The sequence below is a fragment of the Musca autumnalis genome, unplaced genomic scaffold (assembly GCF_047663935.1).
Source record: "Musca autumnalis isolate F117 unplaced genomic scaffold, ASM4766393v1 scaffold_3, whole genome shotgun sequence".
NCBI lineage: Eukaryota > Metazoa > Arthropoda > Insecta > Diptera > Muscidae > Musca > Musca autumnalis.
In genome coordinates, this window is record NW_027411866.1 from 201584365 (window position 1) to 201603095 (window position 18731).

The 18731-nt window shown below is 39.0% G+C and overlaps 1 protein-coding gene across 7 annotated transcripts in view; it reads left to right on the forward strand.

The window, feature by feature from the left end:
* rg (A kinase anchor protein rugose) overlaps window positions 1-18731 on the forward strand; it is a 351680-nt gene that overhangs the window by 268098 nt on the left and 64851 nt on the right. For all 7 annotated transcript variants that reach the window (XM_073976281.1, XM_073976279.1, XM_073976280.1 and 4 more), the window contains exons 18-21: window positions 482-2971; window positions 6599-6993; window positions 12577-12891; window positions 13874-13981. In XM_073976281.1, the coding sequence (XP_073832382.1) occupies window positions 482-2971; window positions 6599-6993; window positions 12577-12891; window positions 13874-13981 (3308 nt within the window). The remainder of the gene's footprint in view (window positions 1-481; window positions 2972-6598; window positions 6994-12576; window positions 12892-13873; window positions 13982-18731) is intronic.

Here is an 18731-nt window from a genome sequence, read left to right on the forward strand (position 1 = left end):
AAAGGGAAATTAATTAAAAATTAATATTAAAATGATTGCCGCCCTAATAGGTAACATTTTGAACCAACGTCCTTGAAAAACACATGAAAAAAGTGTTGTCACGGCGTGTTTGCGCTCAGAGCCAAACTCATAACATCCAAAGGCTGCACTAAAAACGCGTTTGTCGTCGAAAGTCACACAGGTTGAATGAGAAAAAAACTTAACACTGTAAAAAAACTTGCATTTGAGAAATGAAACGTTCAATGAGAGAGAAGCCACTCTGGTATGTCGATATGTCTGATGAGCCAACAGCGAAACATGTCACATAATGGTCGTTGTGTGGGTCCGAATTTTCGGCTCTCCTTTTTCACTTGCAAAAAATCTTAGGTCATTAAGTTCGACTACAACGAGAAATTAATTAAAATAATTTTTATAATTTAGTAGTAATTTTCAATATAACATAATTTTCCCCTCTTTTTTTCGTCCCTCTCTCGCTCCACAGTGATGCTCAAAGTTGTTGCCACCCTAATACGGCAATCGAAACAAACCGAATCCCTCATTGAAGTGAAAAAGCTGTTCCTCTCTGACATGACATTGCTGTGTAATAGTAATCGTGAAAATCGTCGAACTGTCCTGCAAATGTCCGTGTGGCAAGAATGGTTGATTGCCATGGCCTATATACATCCGAAAAATACCGAAGAACAAAAAATATCCGATATGGTATATTCTCTGTTCCGCATGTTGTTGCATCATGCCATTAAATATGAATATGGTGGCTGGAGAGTGTGGGTAGACACACTGGCCATTGTTCATTCGAAAGTCTCCTATGAAGAATTCAAGCTGCAATTTGCTCAAATGTATGAACATTATGAGCGTCAGCGGACAGATCAAATTACAGATCCTGCATTGAGACAAGCCCGCCCGATAAGTACAATAAGTGGTTGGGAAAGAGAGGAAATGCAACAGCAACATGGAACTTCTGGAGTGGTGCACAATGCCACCTCAGTGGCTTCTTTGGAGGATGTGCCACCGGTAGAGGAAGAAGTGGAGGAAATGGATATGGAAGAGGAGTCGACACAACAAGATGAAGATATAGAAGAACCCATTGAAGAATCCAAATGTGCTTGTAGCAGCGATGAAACTCCTGCAACCACCACGGCCGCCCCTTGTGAAGAAAAGGCAGCCGAAGTTGAAATGGAAGAGGAGTCAAAGGAGGAAACTCCAATTGATGGAGCAGCTATTAAATCGAGTATATCCAACATTAGTGATGTCTATAATGAACACATTAAATCCGAAGTCGTGGTTGTATCAACTACCCAATGTAATGGCAATGCCTCATCCTCAACAAATACCAGTGCTAACACAACACCCGCCAAAACAGCCGACAATGCCACAGCTCCAGCTGGAGGCACTGAAGCCTTAAAGAAAACTCTTAACATCGACGATTTAGAAGAACTGGAATTGGAAAATGCCAAGGCCGCCACGGCGGAAGAAACTGAGGCCCATGTCCAAGAGGTTTTGAAAAATTCCGAAAAGGTTTTACAGGAATGTAAGCTTGTGGCCGATGAAATGCAAGAGGCTTCATCGGTGATAAAAGATGAAGAAATTGAATTGGCTGTCAATGAAGTGGTCCAGGGTGTATTGAACAATGAAAAGAAACAAATCAAAGAACCGTCCAACACCGAAACAACAGCATCAAAACCAGAAGCAGCAGCAGAAGAAGCAGAAGTTACGGAAGTTAATGACAAAGTATCGTTGCTCAATACCAAGAACTTGCTGAATAACAATGTAACAGAATCCGAAGCTACAACTGCTACAATTACAGACAACAACAATGTTAACAACAACAACAATGCCGATGATGCCACCAATGTAGTGGCCCAACAGGACACAACAACCAAAACTACAGACGACGTCGACGAAAAAGAAACTAAAAAGACTGAACAAACACAAGAAACTAATCAAGAAAATCTTTTAAATAATAATGAAATACAAGCAGAGACAGAAGCAACACAAACAACAACAACCACAAAGGAAAGTCCCAAACATGAAGCCACAGTCGAAGAAAAGAAAGAGGAGATCGCCACAAAAGTCACAGAAGAAACATCTGTCAAAGCCAATGATTTAGCCGAATTGGAAGTCAGTTCTTCATTATCCACGACCATTACTGGAGAAACCTCAGAAGAGATATCTTCCCTCAGTCCAGATACCACAATATCAAGTCCATCAATGATGGATGATGCTCCCTTGTTAAGTATTAATGATGATGCAGAAAGTAAAACAGAGGCGGCAGTGGTCAAAGATATTGTTGATGAACTTATCGACAAGGTCATTGAGCAAACTGTGGACGAAGCCGAAGAAGACAAAGAAGCAAACAATAATGATGGTGAGAATAAAGAACCTGAAGAGTCGATAAATGAAACAGCCAAACAAATCATTGACGATGTTGTGCAAACTGTAGTGGAGGAAGCCACCACTACAGAAACAAAAAATAAGGAAGCACTTCAAAGTGAAGAACAGCCATCCTCCATTCCCATCCCTGAACCAGAGGAACAGGACAATGTGGAGACTATTGTCCAGAGTGTTGTAAATGATCTGGTGGAGCAAACTGTCAGCAGTATTGTGGATGATGCTGTCAATGAAGCTGAAAATGAAGTTGTCGTCGAAGAGCTAACCGAACAAGTGGCTGAACTGCAATTGGAGGACACTTCTGTGGTGGAAGAAGAAACCCAAACATCAGCCGCTGAAGATTTGGAAACCCAGTCCCAACAGCTAATCCAAGAGAAGTTGGATGATGTACGTCTTGAAGATGATGAGTATTTGGAGGAGACTGTTAGTCAACATGAACAACAAACACAGACTCAACAAACTGAAGAATTGGTGGAAGAAGATGCTTCCCAACAGACAAGCGAGAGTCATCATCAACACCAGCAACAGCAGGCTAAACAGCAACAACAAAGTGCCAGCACACAAGTGGAAAACCAACATTTCGGTAAGTGTTTTCATGATATTTTATTTTCTGATTTTCTCCTAGCCAATGGTTTGGCTAGGCCCTTTACGGGTCATCCATAGTACTTTAGACCTATATAGGGGTCTTTTGTGATGAAATAGAGGTCCTCAAAAGAGTTTTCTATTAAGTCCATAAGACTTTCAGAACTCCGTAGGGGTCTTTAGTAGCCTTGTGAAGAAGTCTTCTATAGACACAGAAGGAGTTTTCTATAGACTAGAAGAACGCCTTAGAAATCTTGAATAGACAAGAAGAACAACGCAGGCCTTTATGAACTCCGTAGGGGTCTTCCATAGTCTTCCGTAGAAGTCTTCAATAGACACCATAGAAGTCTTCTATAGACTAGAAGTACTCCGAAGGAGTCTTCTATGGACTCAGAAAACTCCTTAGGGCCTTAAGAGCACCGTAGGTGTCTCCTATAGCCACCGTAGAAGTCTTCTAAAGACTAGAAAAACTCCGCTAGGGACTTCTATTGACTAGAAAAACTTCATAAGGCTTTAATAACTCAGCAGATGTCCCTTGTAGTCTAGAAAAACTCCGTAGGAGTCTCCTGTAGTCTAGAAGATATGCGTAGGAGTCTCCTGTAGTCGATAAGAACTCCGTAGGAGTCTTCTACAGAATAGAAGAGCTCTGTAGGAGTCTTCTATAGTCTATAAGAGCTCCGTATCAGTCTTCTACAGACTAGAGGAGCTCCGTAGAAGTTTTCTATGGAATAGAAGAGCTCCGCAGGAGTCTTCTTTAGAATATAAGAGCTCCGTAGGAGTCTTCTATAGAATACCTTCGTAGGAGTCTTTTATAGAATAGAAGACCTGCGTAGGAGTCTTTTACAGAATAGAAGACCTCCGTAAGAGTCTTCTATAGAATAGAAGAGCTCGGTAGGAGTCTTCTATAGAATAGAACTCCGTAGGAGTCTTCTATAGAATAGAAGAACTCCGTAGGGGTCTTCATAGAATAGAAGAACTCCGTAGGGGTCTTCATAGAATAGAAGAGCTCCGTAGGGGTCTTCATAGAATAGAAGAGCTCCGTAGGAGTTTTCTATAGAATAAAAGAGCTCCGTAGGAGTCTTCTATACAAAAGAAGAGCTCCGTAGGAGTCCTCTATACAATGGAAGAGCTCCGTAGGAGTCTTCTATACAATGGAAGAGCTCCGTAGGAGTCTTCTATACAATAGAAGAGCTACGTAGGAGTTTTCTATAGAATACAAGAACTCCGTAGGAGTCTTCTATAGAATAAAAGAACTCCGTAGGAGTCTTCATAGAATAGAAGAGCTCCGTAGGAGTTTTCTACAGAAAAGAAGACCTACGTAGGAGTCTTCTTTAGAACAGAAGACCTCCGTAGGAGTCTTCTTTAGGACAGAAGAGCTCCGTAGGAGTCTTCTATAGAATAGAAGAGCTCCGTAGGAGTCTTCTATAGAATAGAAGAGCTCCGTAGGAGTCTTCTATAGAATAGAAGAGCTCCGTAGGAGTCTTCTATAGAATAGAAGAGTTCCGTAGGAGTCCTCTATACAATGGAAGAGCTCCGTAGGAGTCTTCTATACAATGGAAGAGCTCCGTAGGCGTCTTCTATAGAATAGAAGAGCTGCGTAGGAGTCTTCTATAGAATAGAAGAGCTCCGTAGGAGTCTTCTATAGAATAGAAGAGCTCCGTAGGAGTCTTCTATAGAATAGATGACCTCGTTAGGAGTCCTCTAAAGAATAGAGCTCCGTCGGAGTCTTCTATAGAATAGAAGACCTCCATAAGAGACTTCTATAGAATAGAAGAGCGCCGTAGGTATTTTCAATAGAACAGAAGAGTTCCGTAGGAGTCTTCTATAGAATAGATGACCTCCGTAGGAGTCCTCTATAGAATAGAAGAGCTACGTAGGAGTCTTCTATAGAATAGATGACATCCATAGGAGTCCTCTATAGAATAGAAGAGCTCCGACGGGGTCTTCTATAGAAAATAAGACCTCCATAGGAGTGTACTAGAATAGAAGACCACCGGAGGAGTCTTCTATAGAATAGAAGAGCTCCGTAGGAGTCTTCTATAGAACAGAAGAGCTCCGTAGGAGTCTTCTATAGAACAGAAGAGCTCCGTAGGAGTCTTCTATAGAACAGAAGAGGTCCGTAGGAGTCTTCTATAGAATAGAAGAGCTCCGTAGGAGTCTTCTATAGAATAGAAGAACTCCGTAGGGGTCGTCTATAGAACAGAAGAACTCCGTAGGAGTCTTCCGAAGGGACCTTCTATGAAATAGAAGACCATCGTATGAGCCTACTATAGATTAGAAGACCTATTTAGGAATCTTATACAAAATAACAGACCTCCGTAGTAGTCTTCTATAAAATATACTATAGCAAAGTGTAGAAGACCTCAGTAAAAATTTTCTATACAAGACGAAGCCTCCTTCATGTAGAACAAAATACCTAGTAGTAGTCTTCTATAGAATCTGATACCACCCGTATAGAATATTAAATCGCCGTATTGAAAATAAGAGGAAAACTTTTGTAATAGTCTTCTGCGTAATAAAAATAAAAATAGCCTTCTTTGGGATGGAAGAGCCCTGCACTTATTTGAGACCATGTAAAGATCTTAGTCGATAGAATGGTACCTTCTAAATGATAGATTACCTCACCCTACCTTTCGATAGAATAAAAGTCCTCCGTAGAGGATTTCCAGATTGTAGCAGACCTACGTAGGAATTTTCTTTAGAATGCTAAACTTTCCCCAATGACTTCTAATGGAAGAAAATCTTCTTTATGGGTTTCCCGCAAAATTGGAGAACTTTGTTTGGATGTTCCATTGATTAGGATACCTCCGAAAATATAATCTATAGGATATGTTGTTTTTCTTTGTGAGCAATAACAATAAAAACCCCTGATCCCCAATTAACTACCACCCTCGTCCAACCCTGTTTATGGTAATAAATGAATGAAAAAAACCATGAAAGTCAGTAACATGCCATTTATATCTTGGTTGTACTCAAAAATGCCACACAATTTACGCTTCGTTTAAACTAGAAAGATTATGCACACAAAATCTCAAGCGTTACACAAAACACAAGCACAACGTCTAAACCCGAGAAGCAAGTGGGTGAAAGTCAGTTCCCAAGGCAATCAAATTCCCTAACGCTCATTAAATAGAAAGTTACAACAACGATGACGAGGACTGCAATTCTTGTATTTTCATTGTGGTATTGGTTGATGGGTAAACACAGTTAATATTTGTCGAAAATTCCCCATACACACATATGTATGTGCGCCTCTAAAACCTACAAAATGCAATGCACCAATCTGCACAATTAAACAAATCCCAGTTTCATGAAAATGGAAGAGAACACAAAATAAACCCCCAAGGATCTAGTGTAAAATTGAGAGGGAGTTATATATTGTGTGTGTCTTTGGGTGCAGCTAAATTAAGTCTATGAAAGCTATTGTTTACTTGCAATTAAACTGAAATTTACGACACATTAAACAATGTGCCTGAAAGCTATACAAACTTCTTCATATTCTGATGCATGTATGCAGTAGGCAAATTTGTCTGCAAATCTGATGCTATACAAATATTTGGCTACTACAAAAATTAAACTGAAAATGCTAACATATGATTTTCTCTTTTTAATTTCTTTCGAATTTTAGATAACACCAAACAGCAGCAGCAACAACAACCCTCAACACATCCTCAACAACAACAGCAGCAGCAACAACAACAATCCCAACAACAACAACGTTCCAAATCCGGCTCAACTCGTCCCATGTTCAGTCCCGGTCCAACACGACCACCCTTCCGCATACCCGAATTCAAGTGGTCCTACATACATCAACGTTTACTCTCGGACGTGCTCTTCTCATTGGAAACCGACATTCAAGTATGGCGTTCACATTCCACCAAAAGTGTTCTGGATTTCGTCAATTCCAGTGAGAATGCAATATTCGTTGTGAATACCGTGCATTTGATATCGCAATTGGCAGATAATTTGATAATTGCCTGTGGCGGTTTGTTGCCATTGTTGGCCTCAGCCACATCGCCCAATGTAAGTTAAACTCACAATATCTCTTTACCTATCTCCCCCTAGTAATTGTATTTACATTTTGGATTACATTATGTATGTACGTATGTGTGTCACATAGTGTGTATGTTGGCAAATATGCAAGTTAATTATGAATTTGTCATAAAACTAAATGAATTTGAACTGTGTGACAATACGCAAATATTTGCAAGGATTCAAAGTCCTACCCTACAAGCGCTGAATACAAAATCGACTTAAGCAACAATAGCTGCTTATTTTGGTATGACTTTATTATTAAATATTTGCAAGTAAACAAATCCCAGTAGTAAGGTGACGTTGGGTGTTATAGATATCTATCAGAACCATTCGATCGCCTTAACATGGCGAAGTGCAGCCTTTGTTTTGCTTTAGCTTCAAGCTTTATCTCTAATGAAAACTGACAATCTTGTGATGATCACGTAAGGTGTTAAATAATGGTTTGAGGCTCCGGGTTTGTAAAACAGCTTGGGAGAAAATATTTACTACGCATAAACTCCCCCCACACACCTCCCCCCACCCCATTACTCAAAAAAAAAATTAAAGGAGCCCGATATGCACCCGGCAAATAGCCGGCCTATTCATACAAATATATCGTAAGGTGCTAAATATTGGTGTGATGGTCACAACAAACAACACCCAATGGTGTTTTATTTTGATAAAAGCACCCAACAACATTTTATGACAAATTCAATGGATATTTTACACTGAATCAAAGGAAGCGTAAAAGATACGATCTCTTCTCCAGCCTCGATTCTTATTTATAATTGGCCTGATGTTCTCGGAGACTGGAAATCACTACCGTGGTTGTTAAACCATGTCAAAGGGTTGGTAAAAATGGATTCTCAAATGGTTGGTTAGGATCCGAAAATGAATGGGATCTTTTCGGGGTCATGTTCGGTTAACTAAAGTTGTACCCACAACTGAATAGCAAATTTGGCATCGAACATTTTGGTGGAAGACATGAGGTTCGCTTTGGGTATAGTTTTAGGTGGATACATCTCGCCTCGAAAAGAAGGACTAGCCGCAATTCGGATAAACGTTATATTCTTCAACAATACGCAGAGGGGTGTTTTTGCCACGCTAGAAAAATGTGATGTTGTGTGAAAAATTGTTTTTTGCAACGCCTACCCCTAAATTGTTTCCATTTGATCCAAAAATGTTATATATGAAATTTTATGGCGATCGGTTAACGTTAACCCATGCCACCAGAGGGATATGTGTTTCCATAGTAATTTGTATGGGACCAAATGTCGATTTTCACGAAAATGCTCTAAATGCCGCGTTTATGGTCCAATCGATGACAAAGCTATACCAGTTCAATGTTGTAGCTAAAAAACGATTTCCACAAAAAGTTATGATGATCGGTTAACAATAACCTGTGCCTTCTGACCGATCTTTATTTCCATAGTACTTTGTACGGGCACCAAAGCCGAATTTTCAGGAAATCGCTCTACAGGCCACAATTATTTTCCAATCGATGACAAAATTTACCAATTCATTGATGTGGCTAAAAAAACAATTCTACAAAAATGTGGGAAAATTGGCTCGGATTGAAAATATTTGCTATATTTTGGGGCCCAAATTACTTATAATTGGCCATATATGCATATTGGAGAAATATCAAAATCAAGGCCGTTTGTAGGATTCATTTTTAAGCCACAAAAACGAACTGGTAAAGTTATTTCACCGATTGGAAAATAATTGTGGCCTGTAGAGCGATTTCCTGAAAATTCGGCTTTGGGGTCCGTGAAATAAAGATTGGTGGCACGGGTTATAGTTAACCGATCATCATACATAGTTTTCTGGTAAAGTTTTTTCATCGTTTGGACCATAAATACGACCTTTAAAGCATTTTCGTGAAAATTTACCTTTGGTCCCATACAAATTGCTATGGAAACAAAGATCCCTCTGGTGGAACGGGTTAACGTCAACCGTTCGCCATATAATAGGTTTTTGGATCAAATTGAAAAAATTTAGGGTGTATGTGTTTCAAAAAAAAACTATTTGTCTTTTTTTGGGCCGCCTAGTTTGCCCGACTGAAAATAAGAGATTCCAAAACTACTTCTAAAAGATATTTGCAAATTTCTTATAAAATGTTGGCTCCGCATTGAAACATCCGACAAGGGAATGAAGTTTATGGACATGGCGGCTGCAAAAAATATTGTATTTAAAAGCCTGGGTCCACCGAATGAGGCCACGGGTTGCATCTAATACCCAACAGATATGGCCAATTCCGCGGATCTAGGAGGATGTTAGACCAGACTAAAGGTGATATCTGTGGGTGTCATCTTTAGAAATACTTAATTTTTAAATTTGTAGTCCTCCGAAGAATTTATTACAATAGGCCTCCATAGAGGTCTTCTACAGCATAAAAGAGATTTCCATATGACCTGTTGTTAAAATAGAAGACCTTCCATTGTCGTCATCTAATGAATTAAAGACCTCTACAGGTGTTTTCTACAGAATAGACGTCATTCATAGAATTATTCTTTTTATACCCTCAGCCCTTAGGCTAGGAAGGGTATATACACTTTCATACGGGCAGAATGTGCCTCATCGAAATAACGGTTTAAGACCCCAAGTATGTTTGGACGAAATCCGTTTCAGACAATTTGGAGTCGATTTAGCAATGTCTGTCTGTCTGTCTGGCTGGCTGGAGCGCACGATAACTCTCGAATGGATTAACCGATTCGGTCCAAAATTTGGTTTTCTTAATAGTTTGCCCAAGCATAGTTTAAGTTCGAAGATGGGCAGTATCGGTCCAGCCCTTCCGGTTCCTCCCCCACAAAAAAATTTGTGCGCACAATAACTCTTGAAGGAAGTAACCGATTAGATCCATACTTTGCACATCGTGAAATTTTTACCAAACTTAGGTGAGGTTCCAATATGGACTCAATCGGTCCACTCCTCCCACACAAAATTTCGGATAAGTTCCGTTAAGGACCTGCTCTCGAATCACTTTGATTTTTGTTGCAACAACTTGTTTCCACTGCCCCCATACGACGGTACAAGTTACATCAGGGGCAAGTCTATACTTCCTGATAAAATAGCCTAATAGTTGCAAAGAGCCCCTATGACACCGTGTGTAGTGGTTGGAGCGCAAGATAACTCTCGAACGGATCTGCAGATTCGGTCCACAATTTGGCCTTCGTAATATTTTGTCCAAACATAGTTTAAGTTCGAAGATAAGCCATATCGGCCCACTCCTTCAGGAACCTCCCCCACAAAAGTTAAAAAATGTTCGGAAAAATTGACCGTTGCATTCCATACTTTACACGCCCTAATATATCTACCAGATATAGATCAGGTTCGAATATGGACTATATTTGTCTATTCCTTCTGGTACTTTTCACACACAATTTCGGATAAATTCATTTTTAAGACCTCCTCTCGAAACACTTTGATTCTTATTGAAGCGATTTCCATTCGCTACCTCCATTACGAAGGTAAAAGTTTTTTCAGGGGCAGGTCCATATTTCTTAGGAAAACAGCCCGAACGGTGTAAAAAAATCCCTATGTCACCGTATGTTGCGGTCGAAGAGCACGATAACTCTCGAACTGTTCAACCGAGTTGGTCCAACATTTGGTCTTCGTCATATTATATCCAAACTTAATTTCATGGGGCAATACCGGTCCACAACTTCCGGTACTTCTCCCCAATATTTAAAAAATGTCACTAAAATGCTAGGACGATATCACTTGAATGGGGCAACCAATTTAGCCCAAGCTTTCGATCTCCTAATATTTTGTCAAAATTTAGTTTAACTTCTAAAATAGCCCATATCGGTCCTCCCTTAGGGTACCTCACTCACAAAAGTTCAACATTTGTGTCTTAGTGCAGTTAATTCCTAATCCACATTTTTGTCGGCAAGTTCAAATGTCCAAAAAAGAGCCACAAAATTCTGAAGAGACCTTAAATACATTCGATCTGTCCGTAGGTGAATGTTTCACATCACATTGGCTGAGGGTATATATTTATCGGCAAAGCCGACTTACACATTTTTACTTGCTTTTTTTTGCTAAATGGCAATTCCACTTTATGAGTTATGGAACCAAAATGTCCCAATATTTAGGATCAATCCACCTCTCCCTCATAATACCAGCAACATAAGAAGGATTATAATTTTTTGGTTAGAGTTGTATTTACTGGGTCTATCAACAAACTTATTAAGCCCACTGCCTATTCTTCGTCTGAAAGATGTCGTTATCAAAGCCTATTTAGGTGACTGCCCTGATGATGATGTCTTTGTTATGGATTACTTAAGTGCTTCGTCCCAAAGTTTAATCATAAAAAATCTGTTTGATTCTTAAACAAGCTTGCATCCCAATTATACCCGAGTTTGATGTGGTTACCCTCATTGATGTGCCCAGATATGATTCAGCATCCATGCAGAATGTCGCTTGAGATTACCAATCCATGACGTCTATGCCTCCATAAATTTGCCTCTTCTTACAGACTTTCCGGGTATTTTTCTAAATTATAATATTGGATAATGTACTCTCTTCCAAAAGAAGCATCCTTATTTTCTATAATTCTTGTTTTGTTAAAATCCTATTTTGTGCTACGTACATTAAGCCAGGTCGATCTATGTGTAGGGTTTTCAGGGACTTTCAGGTCATTATCTTGTGTGCTTACTAATGAAAACACATAACCCTGGAAGTGCACATAAGTTAATGATTTTAACAGTTTTTATGGGAGGCGCCCGATCGGTCTTCTACGATAGGCCCTTCCTGGAAGAAATATTACGCGGCACAAAGGTTGGACCAAATCCGGTACTTAATTCGATAACGCTGTGATACACGAAAATTATTCAGGGGTTCTGATGCACTATTTCGTTTGTATTTGTATCCATAGAAGACCAAAAAATCGTTGGTTATAAGTATATAAGTAAATGTAGGAAAAACGGGGTTGCTTAGTTTTTCAACTTTGCACGGGCATTTCTTTGGTTTTAACGCCGGGTTTCCTTTTTATCTTTTAAGCAAGTCATATATATATGTGTTTTTAAATCGGTCAACAAAGAGCTAACTTTTAATGGATGAAGTGTGAAAAACGCTTTGAAAGCAATAAAACAATTTCCCGGGCTCGAAGCTGCTTTGAAGATACCAAACAACATAAGAAATTTCTATTACGAAAAAGGAAATGGCAAACAACAATTTTTTTTTTAAATAAATTGAGTTATAAAATTGTTTGTATTTTAATTTTTTGTAGTATTTTTCATTTCTTAATATTGGAACAACAGTGTGTATGATTGTAATTATAATATTTCAAATGAATAACAATCATACGCACTTGGGTTCCCATATTAAGATTTGCCACATATTACAAAAAAAAAAGATGAAACAAACAACCGATTTTTTTTGAAAGCTTATTTAATTTCCTTTTTCATAATAGAAAATACTTATGTTGTTTGGTAACTTCTAAACAAACGATTTGTCACGGGTTTATAAAAATTAGGTTTATTGTACTATGTAACATACATTTCAATTTAAAATTGTCTAAAAAACTACTTGATATTTTAACATTATTTAATTAATTCATTCATTTTTGTTTTCTTTTAACTTTTGCAGTCTGAACTTGATGTACTGGAACCCACCCAAGGTATGCCGCTCGAGGTGGCCGTTTCTTTCCTACAACGTCTTGTCAACATGGCTGATGTGTTAATTTTTGCAACATCATTAAATTTCGGTGAGCTGGAAGCTGAAAAGAACATGTCCAGCGGCGGTATATTGCGACAATGTTTGCGTCTTGTCTGTACATGTGCGGTGCGAAATTGTTTGGAATGCAAGGAGCGTACACGTTACAATGTTGGTGCAATGGCACGCGACGTGCCCGGGGCAGCTCATTTACAAGCGCTCATACGTGGTGCCCAAGCATCGCCAAAGGTAAGTTTTGTAATCACAAAAAAACAAGTATGTGTATAAATAAGGACAACTATGATGAATTTCAACTCAAAGTCATTGTGATGGTCTGTTCACGACCAGACACGTAGCAAAATGCCTGGAAACATTGTCCAGCACTACGTTCATTGGATTGTAGTATAAAGAAAATTTGGAAACAGGGGAAATCTTGTTTCCTACTCTAAAGAGAGTGTTGTTAAAAGGCATTATTGTTGTGCCCTTTTTCAATTTCTTTTTCCTTGTATTTTGGAACAAAAAAAAACACAGCAACAATATTCGCTTTGTGCTATTTGATAGAGTACCTGCTTGCCAGCCAGCATCACTTCCCATTTCATGGTTTTCACCTGACGGAATATTCAATTGTACTGTTACTCGATGTTGTGTGACGTGGTCGTCATTAAATGGAAGCCCTGCCAAGAAGAAAATAGATGAAATTGGCAGTAAGAAAATGCTGCATAATTGTTGTTACCATGACACAAATGGCTTGGAAAGTGCCAAACAAAGCCCTTCATCTTGCCCGTGCGGCAAAAAAGCAACAATAAAGGGTGGCGGTGTTGCTCCGCTGGCATGATGCCCTTGTCGAAACACAACAAAAGAAGACAACAAGAACATACGCTTGAGAGAAAAATGCAACTTTTGCCAAATATGATACTTCCGTCCGTCCGTCTTTTTGTCAGTCCATCAATACCTTTTCTCTCGTTCTTTGGTCTGTCTATCTTTTGTCCTTTGTCATTGTGAAGCATTGTCAAGGAATGAAATCTTATGTTGCCGCATAAAAAGCAGGAGTTGTTGTAAGTGATTCTATTGTTCATAAACGAGTGATCCCATTCAACTCTTGAAGGGGGTCACCTCCATTAGCTGTAGTTGACTCTATTGAATTTAATGTGAATTTTGTTTTTTGTTGATATTTCTTTTTATTTTGTTGCACTTTTTTCATATTTTCTTCTTGTCTTTTGTGTTTTTCTAGAATATTGTCGAGTCTATAACGGGTCAATTATCTCCGGTTAAGGATCCTGAGAAATTGCTACAAGATATGGATGTAAATCGTTTAAGAGCTGTTATCTATAGAGATGTGGTGAGTATTGGCTGTTATGTTCTTGTTGTTATTGTAATTTTATGAAGAAATTGAAAGAAATTAGAACAAGTAAAAAGAATCAGAAGAATGTGCCCACAGACACACTCAGCCTTTAGTTGTACAAAAAAAAAAAAACATAGAATTTTCGTAGGTAACAACAGAAAATTTAGAAGTTTCAATGGTTCATTTTTAGGCACTGTTGAATTAAGTATAATTAATAGTGGATCTAATTATTCCAATGACAAGACCAATCAATAAAAAACACACATATGTATGAAGAAAATATTGGGACAATGAACGTAAATATTGGGACAATTCGGGGCCCATATCTTAGGGAGCGTTGACTTCTCGAGGAAAAAAAACATAATGGCAACAATGGTCACCTGCTATAAAAACTTCAACACGTTCCGCGAAGTGGATTAATAAAGCGCATTCTACGACTTACCACCGTCTAGGTAGTGAAGTGCGGCAGTGGATTTAGCGGCGAATATTTTCATATTCCTCACTTTGATGAATTGCATTAAGTCAGCTATATAGATATTTAACCTGTTACATATCGACGCCTCCAAATAATAGTATGCTAAGTTGACTTAGCATGTTTTCAAGTTCTTTACATTTTTATATTTAGCGTCCTTTAACTTAAATTCTGTCAAATTTTGGTAATGATCGGACAATCAGAACAGAAGTTATTAACAAATATTTACTTAGCATAGTACTGAAGGTCAAAGACATTTCCAAACTTTTAGAGCTTGTCCTGCAAAACTCGCTTTTCAGAATTAGCAAACTATTATTTGGAGGTGTCGAACGTCCTTTAACTTAAATTCAGTCTAATTTTGGTAATGATCGGTCAATCCGAACAGAAGTTATAAACAAATATTGACTTAGCATAGTACTGAAGTTCAAAAAAATTTCCAAACTTTGAGAGCTTCTCCTGCAAAACTCACTTTTTAGACTTAGCATACTATTATTTGGAGGTGTCGATATGTCATCGAAGGTAGGACCCGACGCCAAAACCCATAGAATCATGCGCATAGGTTACGATAGATGTTAAACAGTTTCGGAGATATCACCGCTCCTTGGGGAACTCTCTGTTTCACTCTTCATGTCTTCGACTTCTCATTTCTGAATATCACAAACTATTGGCGTGCACACATATAGTTGATTACGAGGGCTGCATGATAACTTTTTGGCCTAACAATGAAAATGCGAAAATTTACCATCACAAAAATTGTTTTATTGTTTTTTTAAGTAGTCCCCAGGGTGCGATCAAACCAATTGTTAAACAACTTTTTCCACTTCAATTTGGACATCTCCAAAACGTGGTTTTTGAACGATTCAACAGCATCAAATGTTAGTTGGTGGTAACAAATGTTAGTTGGTGGAAGAAATGCCCAAGGATGCCTCTATTTCACTGTATATAACATGGCGCTCTTGCATCATCCGTTATTATCCGTCGGTATTCGACCAACAGTTATCTAGCGAGCGGCTGCAATGACGTCTCAAAAAAAATTCTTCCAGCTACTCGAGGATCTGAGCAGCTTTCTGAAGCGGTAATTGGTAAATTCTCTGAACATTTGCCAAAACGTTTTTCCATGGTTCAGAAAAGTAGGGCCTTCAGAGGTCTGGTGGTCTGTTAAGGGAAACGGTGATAGGAAGATGGTCGGAGCTAAGTTGTGCTACATACAAGATGTGCTAATCTCCTCTTATCCTTAGAGAAATGTGAACTTATACATTTGCTGGGCCAGCGATATACCCCTCAGGTCTAGGACGGAATGCCAAAGGTCATGATCATGGACATTGACGTTCCCTAGCTGCAGACGGTTATTGCCTTCCAAAAACGAACTAACATCAGGCTATCGTTAGATGAGGAAATAGAACAATAACAATTCAAGAGTAAAAGCAGGAGTAAATTGAGAATATCATTCTATTAGGGAGAGAAAGTGAGCTAGAGAAGTTAATTATAACAGTAAATTTCTCAGAGAGCAATAAATAACTTTTGAACGGATAGAGATATTTTAATTTTTGTTTTTTTTTTTCTTGTTCGACAGATAACATGATCATCTTTTCGAATTTGGTCTAGTAGTGGCATAGTTAAATATTTGAGTTTTTTCCTATGAATTCGAGTTTCACCCATTCAGAATTCGGCAACTGTTAACATATTCTATATAGTGTGACTTAAATTCTTTAAAATTAAGTGTTTTAGGAGGGATCCCCTAATGTCCATTAAAATTAATTTTCGTGGAAGCTGTGTTGATATCAACGTAGAAAAGTTGGTGCAAATGGTTTGAAGCCAACAAGTTTTTTATGTTCCCTTCCGATTTTCGATTACAGACCGATATATCCATTGCATCCACCTAAAATTGTTGCTGACATTTTGAAGCCGGAATTTTTATAATAATCCGGATGTGCAACAAAATAATATTCCAAACTGATAATAGGATTATAGAACTCGATATTTAGCTATTTCCTTCTCCAGAATTTTACAAAAATTACGTATTTTCCCAAATTGAGAAAAAATGGTCGTCTTTAGGAGAGCGCCACGCCCACACCTTCCAATATTTTGACCTAATTTTGTGGTTTCCTTAGTTTCAATATGTTTACAATCTAATCGTATATAGAAATTAACGATCGGTGACAACAAAAAATTGGGGCTTTTGGCAAGGAAATCGATTTCTGAACCACTGTATGTATGTACAGTTTAGGCAACTCTACCTCGGCAGTCCCACACATTACTGTTTCCCTCATTCCTTGTATAGGTCTCTAGAGCATGGTCAAACGAGATAGGCCTGTACCTCCTCCGCCTCTTGTGCAATACTTCCGGAATACGTTGTAACCATCGCAACGTTAAAAGTTGCAGTTGCAAAAGTTGTTTCCTGAATCGCGGCGACTATGATGTTGCGGAGGCCGTTACAATTGAATTGTAGGAACGATGCCTTTCCGGGGAGGTGAACCACAGCTTGTGGTGTTAGATGCTGAGTTGGTTGTTGGGGAGACTTCGGGGGTTTCTCGCGATAAATTCAACAAAGAAGTTGGGGACACCCTGTGAGATGTTCTGGTGAAACAAGCATCATTTTAGTTGCTGCCGGCGTTTCGTTATAGCTTTTGGACCATTACCTCAGGCAGTATTGACTTGGTCCCGTAAAAGTGTTCTGTAGTAAAAAGGGTAGCGACGACAAGATGCTGCAAAACAAGTAAAAAAGTGGTATGTTCGGCCGGGCCCAACCTGTATACCATCCACCATGCGGGCTACAATAAAACGTGTACCTATGTCCATAATTTTTGTTGGAGAAGTGTTTTGATCACTGGGAACCCTAAAATACCTTACATCGGGTGGTACCGTTATGTGCCCCCACATCTTCGAACCTGACCTGCCTATGATATAAGTAAAAAGTATCAGTCGGCTTTGCCGACATAGATATGCACTCATTGTATGTGAACTTAAACTTTCTTCTACGGACAGATCGACACAATTGTTGAAATTTTGTGTGGGAGGTAACATAAAGAGAAGATCGATATCGGCCATTTCAGAAGTTAAACTAAATTTGGACAAAATATTAGGAAATCCAAAGTTTGGACCAAATTGGTTGACCCGTTCAAGGGATATTGTGCATACCATTTTAGTGACACTTTTTTAAATATTGGAGGGAAGTACAGGAAGTTGTTGCCAATCTTCGTACAGAAACTATGTTTGGACGCCTTTTGGGCTGTTTTCTCTGAAGTGTGGACTTGCCCCTGAAAAAGCATTTACCGTAGTAATTGAGGCATCGAATGCAAGTTGCTTCAACAGGAATCTGAGTGATTCGAGAGCAGGTTTTAAAATGAATTTATCCAAAATTTTGTGTGGGAGGTAGCCGAATGAGTGGACATATATAGTCCATATTCAAAGCAGTTATACATAGGACAGATGTATGAGCATGTGTAAGGTATGTACCAAATCGGTTACTCCCTTCAAGAGTTATCTTGCGCACAATTTTTCCGAATATTTTTGAACTTTTGTGGGGGAGGTACCTGAAGTTGTGGACCGATATGGCTTATCTTCGAACTTATACTAAGTATGGACAAAATATTACGAAGGCCAAATTTTGAACCGATTCCGCAGATCTGTTCAAGAGTTATCTTGCGCTCCAACCACTAAACACGGTGTCCATAGGGCTATTTGCCCAGGAAGTATGGACTTGAAATTTGTACCGTCGTATGGGGGCGGTGAATACAAGTTGTTACAACAAAAATCAAATCGATTCGAAAGCAGGTCCTAAACTGAATTTTTTCCGAACTTTTGTGTGGGAGTTACCCGAAGAGGTGGACCGATTGATTGGAACCTCATATAAGTCTGGCTATTTACTCAGGAAGTATGGACTTGCCCCAGATGAAACTTGTACCGTCGTATGGGGGCGGTGAATACAAGTTGTTACAGCAAAAATCAAATCGATTCGAGAGCAGGTCCTAAACTGAATTTTTCCGAACTTTTGTGGGGGAGTTACCCGAAGAAGTGGACCGATTGATTGGAACCTCATCTAAGTCTGGTAGAAATTTCACGATGTGCAAAGTATGGGCCAAATCGGTTACTCCCTTCATGTGTTATCGTGACACAAATTTTCCGAGCATTTTCGAACTTTTGTGGGGGAGTGGACCGATATAACCCATCTTCGAACTTAAACTAAGTTTGGACAAAATATTACGAAAGCCAAATTTTGAACCGAATCGCTCGATCCTTTCGAGAGTTATCGTGCGCTCCAGCCAGACAGACGTA